Source organism: Coloeus monedula (assembly GCF_965178545.1).
Source record: "Coloeus monedula genome assembly, chromosome: 2".
NCBI lineage: Eukaryota > Metazoa > Chordata > Aves > Passeriformes > Corvidae > Coloeus > Coloeus monedula.
Genome location: NC_138782.1, coordinates 56,622,401 through 56,641,819, shown reverse-complemented (window position 1 = coordinate 56,641,819; position 19,419 = coordinate 56,622,401). Strand labels below are relative to the sequence as shown.

General features: G+C 35.4%; 1 protein-coding gene across 3 annotated transcripts in view; it reads right to left on the bottom strand.

Annotated features, from left to right (window-relative positions):
• VTA1 (vesicle trafficking 1) overlaps positions 1–19,419 on the bottom strand; it is a 37,771-nt gene that overhangs the window by 5,912 nt on the left and 12,440 nt on the right. For 2 of the 3 annotated variants that reach the window (XM_082277245.1, XM_082277247.1), the window contains exons 2-7: positions 18,349–18,443; positions 15,264–15,391; positions 14,522–14,597; positions 11,058–11,169; positions 4,243–4,425; positions 2,378–2,458 (exon numbers count right to left, since the gene is read on the bottom strand). In XM_082277245.1, the coding sequence (XP_082133371.1) occupies positions 2,378–2,458; positions 4,243–4,425; positions 11,058–11,169; positions 14,522–14,597; positions 15,264–15,391; positions 18,349–18,443 (675 nt within the window). The remainder of the gene's footprint in view (positions 1–2,377; positions 2,459–4,242; positions 4,426–11,057; positions 11,170–14,521; positions 14,598–15,263; positions 15,392–18,348; positions 18,444–19,419) is intronic. The other variant, XM_082277246.1, reaches the window with a different exon arrangement.

Sequence of the window (19,419 nt, the reverse complement as noted above, 5' to 3'; positions counted from 1 at the left end):
AGAATGCACAACAAGACAGTGACAGGCAAGGACAAACACTTTCCACTGCTCTCAAGCTTCTTAATTCCACACATGCAAACAAAACTGTCTCTGTACCTCTGCTGACACATCCCCTGCGCCCTCTCAGACTCCTGTGTAACCGACACTGTTTCCTAAGCTTTCAAACCAAGAACCTACTGTATGACCTCTATCACCTCTCTGGGTGCACTTTTGCAGCACTCCCTCATAAGAATGTAACACTTTGAGCTGTTACAAGACTCAAACTTGTAGCGACACAACTGATGTGCAGAGAAGGAATGCAGGCATGCAAATACTCAGGTTAGATCACGTTAGAGATTTATCATGGTGCTTAGCAAGGGTCTTAATCTCTTAATTACACAATATTACTTACTACACGTTCTCATAAACACGATTCCTTTTTATTTATGTACTTATTAAACCAGGTTATCTCAGGAAGGTGGTAAGAGGGAGCAATGCACTGATACTATTCAGATATTGAATAATGGAATGTCTTAAGAAAAAATTAAAGTTTCAATCAAAATTATGACATTTTTGACAACAAGAAATGAACATTAAAACCAAGAAACAATGATGACTAAAATTTTCATAGTAGTTATCAAAAAACCTGATACAATGACTGTCTAGAAGATCATGTTAAACTAGTTAAACATGAAAGCTTTGCTTCCAAACACCATAAAATCTGCCTTCCAACTAGCAGTTACTATGGCAAAACTTAAGTAAAACTTTGAGCCATTTCAGTTAAGGAGCTACTGAAATCCCCACAGCAGTCCCCAAAACTCAAAAACTATCACCAAGTTTCAATGTTTCAGCTACAGGTCTGAGGCGTTGTTTTCAATGAAATGAGTTACTGCCACATGAAACCTTATTTCCAGCTCAGTTGGCCTGAGCATGGTGTTAATAATGCCAAGGCTGTGGGTTCCATCCTGGTATGGGCCATTCACATAAGAGTTGGACTCAATCCTTCTGGGTCCCTTCCAGCTCAAGCTATCCTGTGATTCTGTGATTAAAAACTACAGCACCTATAGTACCTTTTGCTCTTCAGAAGAATACTAGAGGTTAATATGGCTCTATTAGTGGCAAAATTTGCTATTTTAAAGACATCTTCTATAAAAATGTCTTTCTAATACATTAAAATGGAAACATCCTTAAGCATTCTTATGCCAGCAGACTAAAAACAAGTTAAACATTGAATTCCTACTACAGCATTCAATTGAAGCAAAAATGCTTTTTCAGGAAAGCTACTTTAACAGACACACTCTTCAACAACATAATAAAGTAACTAAATATTTGTAAGTTATAAAATACAAGAGCATACCTATATAAACTTTGTAGTCATAACAGACAATGTTTCACTGTGGTTAGTACTAGAACTTATCATAGCAATTATGTATACTATCAGCTTTCCCTGATGAGGATAAACTGTAGGGAAGAATGTGAACAGATTTTGTACCAGGATTTCGAGACCTCCTCCTCACTCAACATCCTTGTTATATTGCCAAGAAAAATCGGATTATTAGAAACAGATGTAATTTACGGAGTTTTTTAATACTATTTTCTTTATTAAAAAAAAATTCTTAGAAAACAGTTAACTCTTTGTCCAAATGTACATGAGTGTTCAAATTAGAATCTAGGATGATTCCAGCTTTACTGTCAGTTACTACTCTTCCACAGGCTGTGGTTTCCCTAAGGTTAGCCCTTATGTGTACATTTCAAAGCATGGAATATGCAAGCGGACATAAAATACATATGATATAGGTTATCAGTGATTTCAACACCAAAGACAGACGACATCTTAGAAGATAAAAGCCTTGATTAATGGTTTATCAAAGTAACATCATTAGCAGTACCTTATAAATTGTATAATTTAACACAGGTACTACTTACAGTCAGGAAGCATGCACAATTATTGTGCAGGAAAACACAACTTGAGTGTTTTATGAATTATTTTATGAAGTTAATAAGTAACTTACATGCTGACCCTGTAGAATGAATTTTAAGTAAAGGGAATGTGTATTAATTACAAAAAATATAATTTAGCAAGGCTATCAGGAATATAGGCTTTGCAAAGTATATCAGAACATCACCTGAGAAGCAACAATATAAATAATAAAACACCTTACACAATGATAGCTCATTGGTTCAAAGTAGTCAGACAGACAACACTATATTGTAACAGCTTTCAGAAACTATTAAACTCTTAGCAACACAATGCTTAGATGTTGTCCATTCTTTTTAAAATTCTGGAATAGCATTCAGGTAACAATGACAATATTTCTCGAACTTCTTCCTTCAGTGCAGGGGAGACACAGAGGACACAGTAGGTCAATGTACAACAATACAAATGCCACAAGCCTACCTGCAGACTGAGCGCTGTAAAGGGAAGGATCAACTAGAGGAATATTCTGAGGAGTAGGCTGAATGGTGTTACTTGTCACTCCTGCAAATCAACGCAAAAAAATGGCCTTGGATTATTCTTACTTATTGGCTTTAAAAGTGAGCAAACAGAACAGGTACACTGTTGTAAGCTGAAAGCTTACTAATTCTGAAAATTTCTAACAAATAATTTTAATGCTTTCACTTCAAATATGAATGTTTTACAAAATAAAACAGAAGAACGTAGAGACTGTCATCCACTTTACAGGATTTCACAGAAATTAAATTTCAAGCATTAAAAAATAAGAAAATACTAGTCCAAGAGACACTGGTTACCCTAGTGTATTGAGGAAACCTTGCTAAAGAAAAGTGTGAGTAAACTTTTATATTTCAAATCTGAATTCTACATTCTAATACCAGAGGCAGTCTATATTATTATATTTTTAAAGCCCCATGCCTGTCACCTCACACTTGCAAACTGTCTCCTTCCTAATTCCTTTGAAAACAATTAGTGAGAATAAAAAAGGGAGCTAAGTTTAAAAGGGAAATAGTGGTGCTAGAAGAAGAAACAGCACTTTATGCTGTGAAACATTCTTGTATCTGTATTCCCATTTCAGGTACACTCAATTGCTTTGCTCCAAAACTGTATTTTTGCAGTATGTCCAGAACACACCAGATTGGCATAGTTATTTCTACAACATCTGCTGTGTAGGAAGAGGGTATAGTAACTTTTCTAAATTACGTCACTCCATTGAATGACCGGTGGGCTTAAAACTATGTAATGCACAGAATTCATGTATTCCAACAAGGCACATACTCTGTAATTTTCAGATCTAGTAAAAAAAACCCCATACTCTCCCTCGCAGACCCAAAAATCCCCTACCTATCTGAAGGATTTCCCTTTGATAAAGCTGAAGAAAAGAGCATCCTGAACTCTTCATAGGGTGAAGCATTTTTAAAATGAGAAAGTAAAATAAAAGGAGGGATTGTGCGACAAAAATCTCATATGTTCCATAATATAAAAATGTATCTGAACAACAACTGATCATCAGGATTGAAACGAAGAGCTTTCAACATTTTACTCTTATTAATCATTAATTAATAATTCTATTCTGTGATTATTATAAAAAGTTCCCCTAAGGTAAAAAGTTGTATTTATCAATCACTTAATACCTTTTTTTTTTTTTTTTTTAAATACAGCATCTGGGAAGGAACTTGTAATTTTTAAGAACTTGGTTTTGGTCCAAAAATTACACATAATAATAAGAAAGATGTAGGAGCCAGTATGTTTAGCAGTAGGGACAAAATTCCCATTAATAATATTGTCTGAAGTCAATCACACTAAAGCACTTGCATGGGAAAAGGAGCACAAGCCAAACCAAATCAGTATGAATGGTACATCAGGCATGATTACTAGAGAGTTGTAGCAATTTCAACACTATGTTGGACAAGCTTCCACATGAAGCTATCTGCACAGAGAAAGCTACATATGAAATGAAGTAATACAATTTCATCTATCAAGTGAAATATTCAAATTGTGTTTTACAGTACAGATGTTGCAATGCAACAACATTTTACTGATTCAAGAGAAGACAAAAAAATTGTCTGCAGGAACCTTCACTTTCTTAGTCCATATATGTCTTCTGTAGAAGTCCTCCAAAATACGATTTATATATTTTAAAAAAACATTAAAAAATATTTCAAATGGCATTTTTACATCTTAGCTTATGAAGGTGCTTTTGCCACACAATACTGTGTTATTCTACTCTATATGTGATGGACTAGAATTTGGGCAAGAATTCATCTCCCAGTAAAGGCATGGATTTTTGAGGTGTGATTTGGACATACCTGTGTTATGAGGTACTTCAGCTGGAGTGTTGGCTGGTGCATGGGCACCTGGTGGTATATGTATGCCAGTGTAATTACTAGTTGGTATGTTGTTAGCTTCATATGTAGATGATGATGATGATGATGGTTGAGTTGTTCCACCATGGACAGAAGACGACCCCGCTTCTTCCCTTTCAGCATCTGCTAAAATGACAGAAAATAAGAATTACTGCAACTGTTATGTACAAACACTTGAAAGCTTTGGCTTTCCTTAAAACCTTTCAAATTTTTATTGCTAAAAAAATTGCCCCCACACAGTGTGACATAAAACATCAACCCAAATAACACAGAGTTGATTTGAAAAGGTAAAAAGCAACATACCATACAATAAAGATCTAGAAACTCACATAGTTTCAAAGATCTCTTCTGTTCAAATTGAAGAATCATTTCCTTACTGATCTGAATAAGCTGTCTCATTAGAACAATTTGTTATACCTTCATGTACTGCATCCATAGAAGTTGAACAAGTTACTAGAAACAGGCAGTAACTTAAACTTTAACATATACATGAACCAGAATATGGAAAATTGTATTTGCCTTACAAACTCTTCATGAAAGGCTAGACAGTGCCAATTCTTTTACCCCATATCAAATCCCAAATAAATAGCAACCAAGAGGAACTTTGGGAAAGTAATACCAAACAAGAAACTAAAGGCATCTTAGCTAAGTCGTAATTGCATCTAGAACAGTTAGAGCACATAATGAGCTATAAGAATAACAAGGTTCAATATATCCCATAGCATGCACAAAGAATATACATGTTTTTCCATCTAGTCACGTTCTTAAGATTCTGGTCTAGTTTATTTAATATTACTTTAAAGACTAATGATCCAGTTAATTTAGAATATATGGTTGATTCCTGCTCTTTCATTTGAATTCAGTTCAGTTTAAAACAACTAATTTCCATTTACTGTGTATGTGTTCACCTATATCAATGATGTCAGATGGAACAAGCACAGTTTTGGGAATTGCTTCTTTTAACAGTCAGTGCTTGAGAGGGAACAAAAGAAAAATGGGAGCACAAAACTTGTATGTGTGTAGAGCTAGCAGAAGAGATGTTTTTTAAGAAATCCACACTGATCTTCAACTACACAAGACTATGTGTTATGCAAACACTTCTACTGCTTAATAATTAAATGGTCTACTATTAAAAATATTACTATTACAAATATCAGAATTGCTTCCCATGTGAGTCCTTCTTCCTCCCAGAAAAACTTTGCATGCTACCTTTATGAAAAATGCCTGAACACCTTGTAATTCACAATAAGATTTACTAAAATAAAAGGCTATAAAGCAGAGTAAAATCAAGTATTGTCATGAGAAAATTTTTAGTGGATTTTAATAAATACACTATGGTTTTATGGAACAATTTCTGACACATGCAAATGAACACCTGACAGGTTTCTGGAAGACAAAGAATATCTTAAGGTGCCAGATTTTTCTTTTGCTGTATTTTTTGTTAGTAGCTCATACTGCAATATCATGTGGCTAACATGCACGGAAATAAAACTAAATGTCTGAAAACTGGCAAAAGGTGAGATTAAAGAGTAAACATTGCTGTCTTTTAAATAATAATGTAATGATAGGAAACCATTGTTTGAATCTGTATTTTTCACTGGTTTTGGTGTTAACTGAAAAAAAAAATTAAACAGTTTCAGAAAAAAATTATCAAAACCACAGAGGCTTACTATACATAAAATGAATGAAATAGTTATGCACAACACTCATCATGCTGTCTGAAGGTGAGGCTACCAAATATTAATTGTAACACTGTTACCAATTATTTATAGCCTGGTCAATTTCTAGCCATAAAGTTGAATTTTCCAAGCTTGAAGCTAGGATTTTGGGAAAGCTGCTGTAAAAACTACTAAGCCATTTTTAAGAATGAGGCAGTGAGAGAAAATATGCTTCCACTGTGCTTAGTATCTCAGCTATGAGAATTACCTGCAATTTCATGCCCACATTTAACCTGTTAATGCATGTATTCCTTTATTCTTCCCCTTTCAGCTTCCTGTTGCCCTTATCTGGTTCTCAAGGCAATTCTGATTTCTTTCTCTGCACTGACATGTCCCATATCTGCAACCCCTTGCCCCATATTTATGCCTCTCTTGCACTGCTCCCATCTTCTCTCCAAGCCATTCCCAGTTCCCAACTTCTGCACTGCATAGTTCACAGTCTCTACTCACTGCTGTAACAGCGCAATGCTGTGGGCAACACCGGCCATGGAAGACATGAACTCAAAGGGTTAAAGTCTTGCAATGTTAAAAACAATCAAAAAAAGTGTTAGAAGTGCTGACCACCTGTAATGACAGTGCTGGCAAGAGGCAAATTCACAAAAGGGCAATCTACTTTTTAATCAGCTATTTGTACAAAAAGATTAAGCTCAACTGTTTGATTTGCTCATTATGCAATTGGCCAATGTTAAAACTGTATTAAACATAAAAGTAGTTTTGTTTAAATTAAGTCTTCTTAGGTCTTTAAAGTGCCCAAATATCATAAAAGCATTGTAACTATTCTTTCTGGAAAGCAAATACTTAAAATATTCTTTATCAAAGACTAAAGTATCAGAAACATTTTAAGATACCCACTTTCAGTATTTGTGAATAGTTTTTAACAGTAGTGCCAGATAAATGTTCACTTTTAGCAGCCTGAAATCTTTTTAAGTCAACAGAGGTTTTAAATTCTGTAATTAGAACATCCATAATATAACTGAAAAAAAAAAATTTCCCAGGGAATGAACGCTAAAAAATCAGAAAATTATTTTCTCATGCAGCAGTAATAACCTAGAATTCAAAGTTCCCTACAATTTGCTTAAAGATGCTGAAATACTAGGCTGTGGAACAGTGACACAATTGTTTCACATTTCATTTCAGCTCCAGCTGAGTTTCTTGTCTTGGAACCTCATCAGCCTTTGTGTTTGAATCCCAGCATAACGAACCCATGAGCTCTTTAAATTTTCTGCAGAGCTACAGTATACCCAGACCACTTGTTTGTGTTTTTGAAAATTATTTATTTACTGAAGGCAAGGCTTTGTGAAATAATCATCCGAGGCCCATAACCAACCATCCAAAGATACTTTTATATAAACAGAGGATTCTCAAGGCTTAATGGCATTCCCTTTTCTAGTGTAAGCAAGCACTGATCATGACAACTACAGCAGATCAGTGCACTAAATATAAAATTAGCAACATTTTTATTTTTAAGGAGTCCAGACTCCTCCAGTTCTGTGGACTCCTATTTTTATTGAGTTCAGAGAATTATAATCTATCAATTTATTTATTTTCTTTTTTTCATTCTGCTGCATTGTTTCACTTGAGATGTTGCTAAAAGATTCACAATGTAAGGTTCTACTTGAACACTGCTTTTAAAAAACAAACCAAACAAGTATTTTTTTTCCCCAACATTGAGAAATGAACTCAAAAACCCATCAGCTTCCCACACTATTCTTTTTACTAGATGGAACTATTAAGGTTTTCTGAAATTCTGTAATAGAAATGTAGCCTACATATTATATATTGCAATGAAAGTGATTACATTTAATGTATTTACTGTGGCTATATCATGACCATTTATATTCAAATATTTCATTATTTCCATTTTTTTTCCATCAGTGTAAAATCTTGTTGGATGACCTAGGGCTAATGCTAAGTAACCTTTATGTGTACTCTGGGACTTGTATTCCAACTGCATTAATAAATTAAGCATGTCATTTTAAGGTTTCCATGGTGGCATCCTGACAGAAGCATCCATAAATCCAACAGCAGAACTGCATAAAGCATGCCTATGTTACTGTAAAAACATCTCCAAGAGTTACAGTATGGTTTTCAAGAATCACAAAAAAAATAACACTTCGGAAAAAAATGGTAATTTGTCAAGCTACAGAGACCTAGTTTCACTCTGTTTAAACAGACTTTTTCCACATGCTAGGGGAGGAAGAAAATGAGCAAGCAGAAAGGAATGGGGAAGGTCCAGTCATACATTCAAACAATACCGCTTTTCTTCCTATGATGCACAAAGCAAGAATTGAAACACTTTTTTACTGATTCTTCTCATGAAAATTAATTTGCATCACATTTTTGTCTTGTTCTGTGAAACATTATGGACACCTACACTATTGGAGCTAACTGTCAAAAATAAACATCAACACATATTTTTCATTTCACTTCCCAGAAAATAGGAGTGTGAGAAATAATCTCTCTACATGAAATACAATTCAACAACAAAACAACCAAACAACATATAGGCAAATTACAGATCTTGTGGGCACTCTATCAAAAAGGATGTTAAAATTTTGATTCACTCAGCATTTGCATCCCTTTTAAGTTGCATGTAGATATAACCTGGTAATGAAAGCAAGAGTCTTGACCAATTCCCATAACCAGCTGTAATGAACTGCAAGGAATACCAAGGATTTGAGGAAAGCCTGAATTCTGTTTTCCTTCCTACAACAGTTTCTTTTGTAGCCTAGAGCAAGTTAGTTACCTCTCCGCATTAATAAAATCAAGAAAGAGCCTATTTGTTGCTTTTGAGAAATAACTAGCTTCTACAGGTTGCACATATGGATTTTAAGCAACAGCTTTGTAATGTTTACTTAGAAATTCTAGTTTTGTAGTTGTTTAAAATTCATAATTCGCTTCACGTAATCAGGTCAGCTTTACCACACTATGAGCCAGACCACTAAAGAGCACTCATCTTAAGGCTGAAAATATTTAACTGAGCTATTCATTACACTCAATATAACAAGAGATTTTTCCCTCACATGTTGCAGTCTCCATTAAATCATCAACCTGGTGTAATTTGACAAAGATGTGGTGATGTTTGCAGTTGGAGTTGCATTCCAAGTATCTCTTGCTACAGCTGCATGGACAATTAAGAAAACTGCCTTGGCAAAGGTTGTATGTTGAAGAAGAAATTAGTTTGCTAATACTTCAAATACAGCTGTGCATAGACTGAAGCATATTTCAGTGGGTAAGATACCCATTCCAGTGTTTAAGTGTTTAAGTAGGGTGTCTTTAGGTTAGGAAAACATAGTAACAAGAATAAACAAGTAGCTTGGAAATAAAACTATCATACTCGGTATTTGTTCACAAGTATTTGAATTTCCTTATGTTACAGTGTTTCTGGAGTACTAATACATTAACAGTATTTCATCCAGGACACTGAAAATAAATTATACTTGGCACCCAGGCTTTTAGACACTACAAAGATAATAATAAGCTGCAATAGATGTTCAGTACACATTCTCCTTAAAAAAAAAAAAAAAGATAATCTACTTTTTTTTTAATGCAACACTTTCTAGGACATATAAATTACAATGTGGAGAAGAATTAAAATATGAGATTGCATGATGAAAAGATTGAGAACCAGAAGAGAAACTAGTTTCCTAATGTTTTGATATGTTTAAAATAAAACTAATGTGTAGAAAATTACAAGCCTACTCGTAACTTACGACAAGCAAATTACAAGTTCAGACTTCAAAATCCACTGAAGACTCAGGTACAGACCCCAAACACAAATGAATGTAAACAAACAATTACTTTTATGTGTATATACATGTATAACTCATATGTGTGTGCATGTATAAATATATTGATTATCTATATTAATACATATGTTCACAAACCTTTATGTAGCCACATCAATAAGGTGGCTCTACAGGTTAGATACAAGCCATGCTCTGCAAGCTAGATTTTTCCCTCTTGCACTGTAGATTTGTTTATTGACCCTTTTTATTTGGAGAAATTTGTATTACTAAATTCAAGCTTAAGAGATAAATTAGCATCAACTTAACTGACAGCCCACAAAGTCTCACATGCCAGCTCAGAAGAAAAATAACAAATTATTTGATGTTCTTAGTTGTTCCATTAAGGTATGTGAAGAATGATACACAGGTTGTCATTGTGCAGAATTAGTCTGTTTTAATTTGCATAGTGAAAATATCCATTTCAATGACATCCTATTTCATAAGAGATCAACCTTTAAAATTCGTATACAATCTGCATTGAGGAGAAAAGAAAATAAACTGGTCACTACCAAAACCAATGAAACTGATCACTATCGAAAGCAAAACAACTTGTTCTGATACACATTCAGTTTGGTTAAGTGGATGTCCTTAGAAATCACCTCCTTAACTGTTAGATAAAGTGGGAACCTTGAGGAATCCTGTACAGGGAGCTCAGGTAGCCAGAAGGAACAACTGAAAACACAAGGAAAAGGAGGATGAGTGAGAAAGAGGCAGAAAATCCAACTCAGTATGTACTGAGTAGGCCATAAACCTGTTTTGAAACCCACATTATTACACAGGGAGAAAGGGGGTTATCTCACAAACAGATCTTTGCTTTGAAGTTGAATTCACTTATGATCAGTCCACTTTCAACTCCTACTTAACTTCTGAGACAGGATAAACTGGCAAAAGGATCATAACTTTACAGAACAGATTTAACAGAAGGTCTGCAGTTAAAGAAATGCATGGTGCTGGCCCAAAGCTGACAATGACTTCTTAGAGAGTAGCTGTATTGAAAATAATAATCTCCACTACAAAGAAAAAGAAGTTTTATTAAATAAGTCAATCACACAGTAAGGTCCAATAAAAATAACAGCAGGAGAAGCTGAAAAGAAGTAGTAGAAGGCAGCCCATTGTGAATGGATTTAAGGCATCAGAACATCAACTGGGGAAGCTGTGCTTCCTAAGGAGTGCTCCCTGGGGAACTGTGCATACCACCACTTCACCTTGGCACAGCCCTCCGCTCTCTTAAAAAGAAAAGGGAAATACGTACCAAAGCTCTCTCCTTCCAGTCCAATGGGGCCAGGCTGAGGAGTCTCTCCATTCTTTAAGCAGTTATGAATGTATGCTGCCTTCCACCTGGCGTACTTCCTGTGCTGGGCATTCTGGGGGAGGGAAAAGGCCAGTCATTTTAACCACTCACTTCTGTGAATTAATGCATTCAAAAGAGAAATATAAACATATTTTCCACTTTCTCTGCTGTCATTTGACACCCTTTTAAAGATACACAACATGTAAAATTAATAGGTGAATTTAAAAAAATAATTAAAATAACAGCTCTAACAAGATCTCAGCATGAAAGGAAAATGTGGAGATCTTCAATTAGTGCAGGAAATGTCAGGAAAAGGAAATAAATTATACCAAGACCATGAAAGGTCTTGTATATGAAAGTATGAATGGCATAGCACTGTGTAGTAATTACTGACATGAAATAATGAAGAAAGCTTCCTATCTCCACAAACTTAAATGATTATTTATTTTAAATACTTGAAACTTAAAATGATACTGCTGCTGATCAGAAATATGAAATCTTTTCTAATTATATTGTTTTAAAATTGAAAAATATATTTAAAAGCATGAATACAGAAAGGCTGATGCAATTGCAGATTAACGTGATTTGTTTTTAATATTCTGTGACATTGAGATTTTCCATTTTGTTTTTTAGAATATACTTTACTGCTCCTAGGTACAACTTTTAACATGTCAAAACATGAAATGAAAATTGACCAGTTTATATCTCCTTGGACTGTTACAACAGTATTTGTTTAATCCAGGAAGAGTTCTCAATTGTTGCATGAAATCTTAAACTGATTATGCAAATCAACTACTTTGTCAAAAGTTGTATGGGAAACAACCAGTTCTGACAGTTATGAGGTAATATAAATCAAGGAACAAGGCTGAATATAAACAGATGAGAAATGTGGACGGATGAGCAGAATAATTTGCCCAACTGAACAATGCACGTTATGATAGCATGCTTCAGATCAACACCAAAATTTTAAAAATTAACTTTTGAATTAAAAAACTAAAAATTAATTTGGAAATTAAATCCAAAGTTTCTGAGAATTAATGAAGTGAAACTCAATACTGTACTTGACAAAGCCTATTGCACTGTTATCTAGAACAGGGTTGAGAGACAAAATGCAAAGGGTATCACCAGCAAGCTCCCTTGCTCATATTTAATACATTGTATCACCCAGGATGCTCAGGCACCCCGGGAGAAAGATACGGTCTTCATTTTTGAAAATAAGATGTTCTCCAGAAAAAAAGCCTATTCTGATGACAGATTTATTAAAATGCATTCACTCCACCTCAGAAAGGAAAAGTGCAATTGGAAAATATGGCTTTCTATTAAACTTTGTTTTAATAATCATTTCTGGTCAGTCAGTGTTACAGATTAAATTCCTTAGTTTTTAACAAACACAGTAGAAGCCACAAAATGCAGAAAACACACATCCAGAGTACGGTACTTTTAGAGAAGATCATTATGCAATATTTAAGAGCCTGTACATCTCCCCTCTGTTCCAATATGGCGATTATTTTTTGATAAAGTGTGAGGACACTGTTGTATCAGGTGTCCATCCCAGGTGCTGGCAACTCAGCATGGCAGGAATGGTGTCTGTCAGGAGAGGCCAGGGCTGCCCCATGCTGGATAAAAACAGCTCCAGTGGACCCACCTCGGGACTGAGGGCTGAGACCCTCCACCATCTGGTGGTGCCCTGGGGAGAGCATATTTAAGGATGGGCCAAGCACCCCCAACCCTCACACCCAAGATGCTGGATGGAGAGAGGAGAAGTGAACAAACTGACTGATGTCTGTCCTGCATCCCAACTGCAAAGCTTATCATTCCAGAACTGAAGTGAAATGCTGTTGGTTTTGGTTTATTTTTATCACTGCCGTCCCTTTTAGAAGGCCGTCCTATTGAATGAATGCTACTACTGAGGTAAACAAAAAGAACACTGCTACTGCAGAGCTTCCTACTGATCTGATTTAAGCTGTCTTGTAAAACACATCTTCCAGAAAATCCTTTTGCCTAGCTCTAATATGGAGATATAGAACATCCACTCCTCATCTGTGACACAATCCATTCCTACTACCCAAAAATCAATCACTTGCCATTTAAAAACATCTGATTCTAGGTTTCAAATATCTGCTTTCTATGCCTTTTCCTGTTGATTTAAATAGTTGATAGTCGATACATATGAAGGCAATTTCAATTATCTATTGAAAAAATAGGCAGGTGGTCTGAATACAGATGTCATACTATATAACCAGGTATTAGGCTGTGTGTTTTTCAGGCAAACAAAAGCTTCTGCAAAAGTCTAAGACAGTCAAGTCATAGTTGTCCCATCATCCCTTGAGAATGGATAAGGAAACTGTTGAAATGTAATGATGCTATACAGAAGAGCAAATCTTTTCTGTGTTTCTTGTATGCTCTCTTTTATTGTCTTCAGCAATTAAACACAGTGAGAATTCGCTTCTTTCCAATTACAAAGCATTTCTGTCCTTTCAGCATCAACAGTAAAAAACGCCAACACACAGTAGAAAACATACCACTGCTAGCATTGTGCACTGACATTTGTAACAATTTCTTCCATCTTCAAAGCAGGATTGCTTCAGGTACTCTGAGGAGTCAATGGATCAGTGCACTGTTCTGTGCACTGGATTCCTACACACTAAGATTGGGTTTTTTCAGTCCAATTCAGTGTGCAAATGTGCATTCACTTTCTGGCTTCTAGGAAGTGTTATAACTGGATGCAGTAAAGGATGTCAGGGTGCAGAGCAGGCAGTTTTAAGAGAACACATCAAAAAGCAAACTTACTTGTGCCTCTTGATAAGGTGAGAATTTTAGATTGGTATAGTCTCAGGCTACAGAAAATGGGAGAATCTTGTAAGAACTCTTCAGCAAGCATTTCGCTTGGCTAAGACCTATCTTTAGTATCTACACTTACATCCTATAGTACTCAAGAAGTGCACCACTATCAAGACCATTCTTTTACTTCTTTCCAATATTTACAAATGAAAGTAGACACAACAACTGAGCAAGTATGACTGGACGTTAGGCATACTTATCAGACTGGGGATTTACATACAGGATGTCAAGTCTGTGAATGTCAAGCAGGACATGGAAAAATGTGAAGATGGGAAAAGTCAGGAACCTTGCATCGTTTTTCCCCTATAAGTATTCCCACTTACTCAATGTAACGCTATGCATCCCACAGTAATAATCGAACTTTGAATTTCTAACTGATACTTGTCATGAAACATCTTCTAACAGATGTCTAGTATTTCACATATGACTTGAAATAATTAGCATGATTCTTTATGGCTCACTAACAAGTATTTGGCCACACTATTAGAACCGATGCTCTTTGAAATTTATATTCACGCATTATAAAAGCAACGTCTGTGCTTGGAAAAGCAGTCAGATAATACACTCATATACCTGACACTTACCTCTTCAGAGAGCTCCCCAAATACCGTTAGAACATCTATCAGGAGACTTGCAGTATAAAAGGATTTTATCATGTTTCTGCAAAAAAGAAAACATTTTGCTAAGTTGGTAATGTCAGTCTCTCAGAACCACATTTTAGGAGTTGTCATCTTAGATCATACCAGCTTGTTTCAAGCCAAACATTGCTATTTTTTTTCCTTTTAATCTGATGTTACAGAAGCTGCTTCACAATGTTTAAATCTAGCAATATATTGATTGTCTCCTAACTACTGTGCAGAAAATGTTTAGTATTTTTTAAAACTGGTTACGTGTTCTGCACTTAGTTTCTAGCTCAGAATATTCTGTGTAGAACATCCAAAATCCTGTATCAGGTTAGAAAAACACAGGAACGTGCTGTAGTAACTGCTGTAAACCAAACTACATAACGGATCATCACAGCTATTTTACTATCACTAATCAACAGAAACTATAACACACTTGATGTAAATAGAGCACAATATCAGCCTGCGATTTTAGAAGGTTTGCCAGTAGGCGACCAAAGCCGTAAGGAATATAAGGGGAAGGATACCAGTTAATGTGTGAAGTTAGAGACCTAAAAGTTGTAACAAATGGAGTTTTCCAGAAGAGAAAAACAATATATTAAAGCCCAATTCTTGTTTCCAGTCAAATTAAAGAGCATTTGGATACGCACACTCCCTGACCAGTATCTTAACTCAGATAAGAAACCCAAAGATTTTCACCTACTTATGAAATTGCCCAGCTCTGTCTTCATTGTCTGCATACAAAAACATTTTCAAGGCATAATTCTCCACATGAGCAGAACCAACAATTTCCTGAGTAATTGCTTCATTATCACCAAATTGCTTTTTCATCTGAAAAATGTTGGAAAAATACATTAATCACTTTATTAGAGCATAGCAATTCTCCAAACACAAAAGAACTTGCTGATTTAAACAAAGTCAAGTACAATTTAAAAAGAAACGACTTATGCTTTGTTTTACAGCTTCCAACATAACAAAGGCTAAAAGCAGCATGTGAAAGAGAAAGCACATTCTTTTAAAGAGAGAAATATTACGAATGAGTAGCTCTGAAGCTTCAGTCACAAAATACTTATAAAAACCACCCCCCTCCCCCCAAAGTTAAAAATAAACACAACTATAATACTGTGAAGGAATAGCAACAGATATTTTTTCCCTTAGTATCTGAAATACCCTTAGTATTCTGAAGCCTGTGTCAGGATTCAACACAGTTCAACTGGTAAAGTAATGCATGCTTTACAAAGGTGCTGTAGATCAGAGTGATCATATATCTTCCCTCTTGTAAGGTTATTTCACTGCAGTCCATTACATGTTTCAAAGTATCTGAGCCCTACCTTGACCGATCTAGTGACCTATGGATTTACTGGAATTTCCAGTGTAAGCAGTGTATTTCAATTCAAAGACCTCTTTTCAAAGATGTTAGAGTACAAGAATCCTCAGGTTTCCTAATAAAAAGCAGTAAAGCAAACAGCCCTCTAACAGTTACAACAGGTGGACTTACAGCTTCTGAATAGGCTTACTGTTTGCACATAAGGAAATCTCAGGTTATCCTTAGAGAACAAAAACAGGAACACTGCATGATACTAACCTGCAGCCTTTATTTTGCCAAAAGATTTAAAAACAATCTCTGAATGGTAGTTATTTTTCACTGTGCGTGCGAAGAAAATTTAATCATGCAGGCAGCATTTCCATGTTTTTTAGACTGCTGCCAACTTTCTAAGACATAGGACATTACCAGAAAAGTTACTTGATTTCAGTAGTTAAATATAAGTTTTCCAAATAGAATTTTAAATTTAAAGGCTTTCATCTAACTACTCTATGTAGTTTTCAAGAAGTATGTGTTTTATGAAGTGTAATTCTCTTGTAAAAGTACCAGAATTCGTAAGTTCAAATGAAACACTCAAACACTGAAGTTAACTCAGGAAGAAAGCTATTGGTACACACATATATTTCCCCAACCTATCTGTATACCTCACGCTCAGAAAATAACTGATTCCTATACTTGATCTGATGCTCAATAATTTCAAACACATGACTAACATTGTTGCATTTCTAAAAGTATTAAAGTTAACCAAGATGTTTACTTTTGAAATTATCCTTCACACAATCTGTGATTCAATACAGCAGTACTGGTGTTTTAAACACTGATACAAAATTTCAACCTAAAAATCAAGGCATTTAGGTTAAACTTGACAAAGAGTTGAACCGCACCCCTCTGCGCCCCCTGGTGGTTATGAACAGACTGGAAACAGCAGCTACTAAGTAACAGCAGGGGTCCAACTTTTCCATAAATCCGAACTTCCCAGCCCCAAAACTGCTCTATTAGACTTGATTAGGAGTGCTCTCTCCGTCCTTCCACCACTCAGATAGAAGAATCTTCAATACTTGTGTGTCAGTTGTCACACAGACAATCTTACCAGTAACCGAAAGGTGAAACTACGGATTTTTGCTGCTTTTTTAGTCTTTTCAATTTTGAAACAGAAAGGGTAACTGAATGCTGGACATTAACTGCTTCAGTACCACAAGTAATCCAGAAAATTCCAACAATTATTAGGAAATGAAGAGCAAAATCTTACTGAGTTTTAATCTCATCTCCCCTGCCATCTCTCTCCCTTTGAACATAAACCCCAGACCCATTAATGATGTCAAAATCCAATGAAATAACACACCAAGAAGCCACTGTACACTGAATTTTCCATTGCAAAAAATAAAAGATAAAAAAAGCAAGAACTAAATGTTACCAAAAAAAGGACAAATGGTTCATGTTTCATTTTCTCCTGAAGAATCACAGAATGGTTTGGATTGGAAAGGACCTTAAGGGTCATCCAGTTCCAACTCTCCTGCTGTGGGCAGGGATGCCATTCACTAGATGAAGTTGCTCAGGACCTATCCAACCTGGCCTTGAATACTTCTAAGTCATCCATCTTTCAAAACTGAGGGCTGTTGTACTACTTGCACACAAACTCTTCAGGGATTGCTAGATTTTGGATGGACTCACCAATACTGACCAAAAAAAAGAACTGCTGCTTCATTTTTCAACATTACTTTCTGCTTCCAAATGAGCACTTAGAACTTAAAATCAACAAACTTCTTCCCTCGAGAATACTGAAAACTACAGGGTACGAACATAAACAGTTCCTGTAACATAAGCTGACCATCTGTACAACAACCTCACCTTTCTTTGTTTAACTCTTGTTTTATTAAAGGTTTTTAATAGTATCAGGTCCATTCAGAAGAGCATGGCATAGACCCTTACCCACACAGATTAGACTGTGCTTACAAAAATTCATAAAATAAAACCTCCAATCTCCAGTACAGGATACAATCAGAAGTATCTTTGTCTTTTAAAGAATATTTTAAAAAGCTCCCTAGATACAACAGTTTAGGTTAAAGATTTCAAAAGCATCCAAGGACTAGGCTACTAAGCACTACAGCAGTGAAAGTAACTCTTAAGACTTCAAGGAATCAAAGGCAAATCAATTTAAAAAGTCTTCTAGAGCACCTGCATTAACTTCATAATGAATTATGATTTGTCATGAGAATATGTACAAATAAAGCATTGTAATTTGTACTGTCTACACGAAATCTTACGGCAAAATTTCAATTATGTGCATGCACATACAGCTTTATCTCCTTCCAATCCTTCTGCAATTTCTTACATACAACCAAGGTTCATACAGTATGCCTGCATGCAGAATAGCTGCAGAGAAGAGACAGTATTTACAGAAGTTTAAATGAAAACTAAATTAATATCATGATCATTTTTGAGGAAAGCAATAAATTCTACTTACAGCTTCCAACTGATCCATAAGTTTGGATAAAAATTTACGGCATTCTGGGGTTTTACTATCAATCTTCATCCCTGTTTGCATTGCATACAAACGACCTTGAAATGATACAAAACACACAAAAAACACCAAAAGTCATTATCTAAGGCAAAACCCATAAGGAAACAAAGCAATGACCCCCAACACACCTGAAAGACTAATGATTTAACCATGTACTGACTCCAGTACAAGTGAGCAGTGACAGTGAAATGTAAGGTTTGGCCTTGCAGAGATACTAGAATATATTTTTGAGAGGTTTATGCTTTATTTTTCCCCAATGTCTATTCCCACTCATTTCAAACTGATGTTTGTATCACTATTATGCAATATTAAGTGCTTTTATAAATTACCACCACCACCCTCACTTGCAAATCTCTCAAATAGGAACTTCAAATTGATTTGAGAGAGTGTATGGATATAAATGGAACTTCACATAACAGAAGCCAGTTAGCCTTAAAACACTTGAACAAATGGTATTAAGCATCTCCTATCTCCATGTATGTGCGTACATAGCACCAAAACACTCAAGACACAAACCTGATCTTCAAATCAGACAAAACAGACTTTATCTAACTTTCCCTGCAAGAAGAGTTACCCATTTTTATTAAGATCTTGAAAATGAATTATTAACATCTTCTGATTAAAAGTTATCTTTTTACTATGAAAAATCTGTGAGTTTTAGAGATGCACATGGCAGAACTTAACAGGCTTCATGAAACTGTGGGCAAACCCAAGCAAGTATTATTTACTAGGATTAACACACACTAAGAAGGGAAAATGGCCAGAAACATTCAGTAATCAAATGCAGATTTCCCACATTTCCCACAAGAAACCCATTCCTCTAACTCTCCCTTCTGACTTTCAAGGGAGTCCTACAAAACACCTTCAAATGCAAAGTTTAAGAGTCAAGAGCCGTAACTCCACCAAATATTATCATGGAGTAGTTATTATGGAATACCCCATGTCCTTCTTCTTGCAGGACACAGAGTTCTGCAAGTAATCCTTACTTGCTTCACAGCTTTAGTATCTCATTCC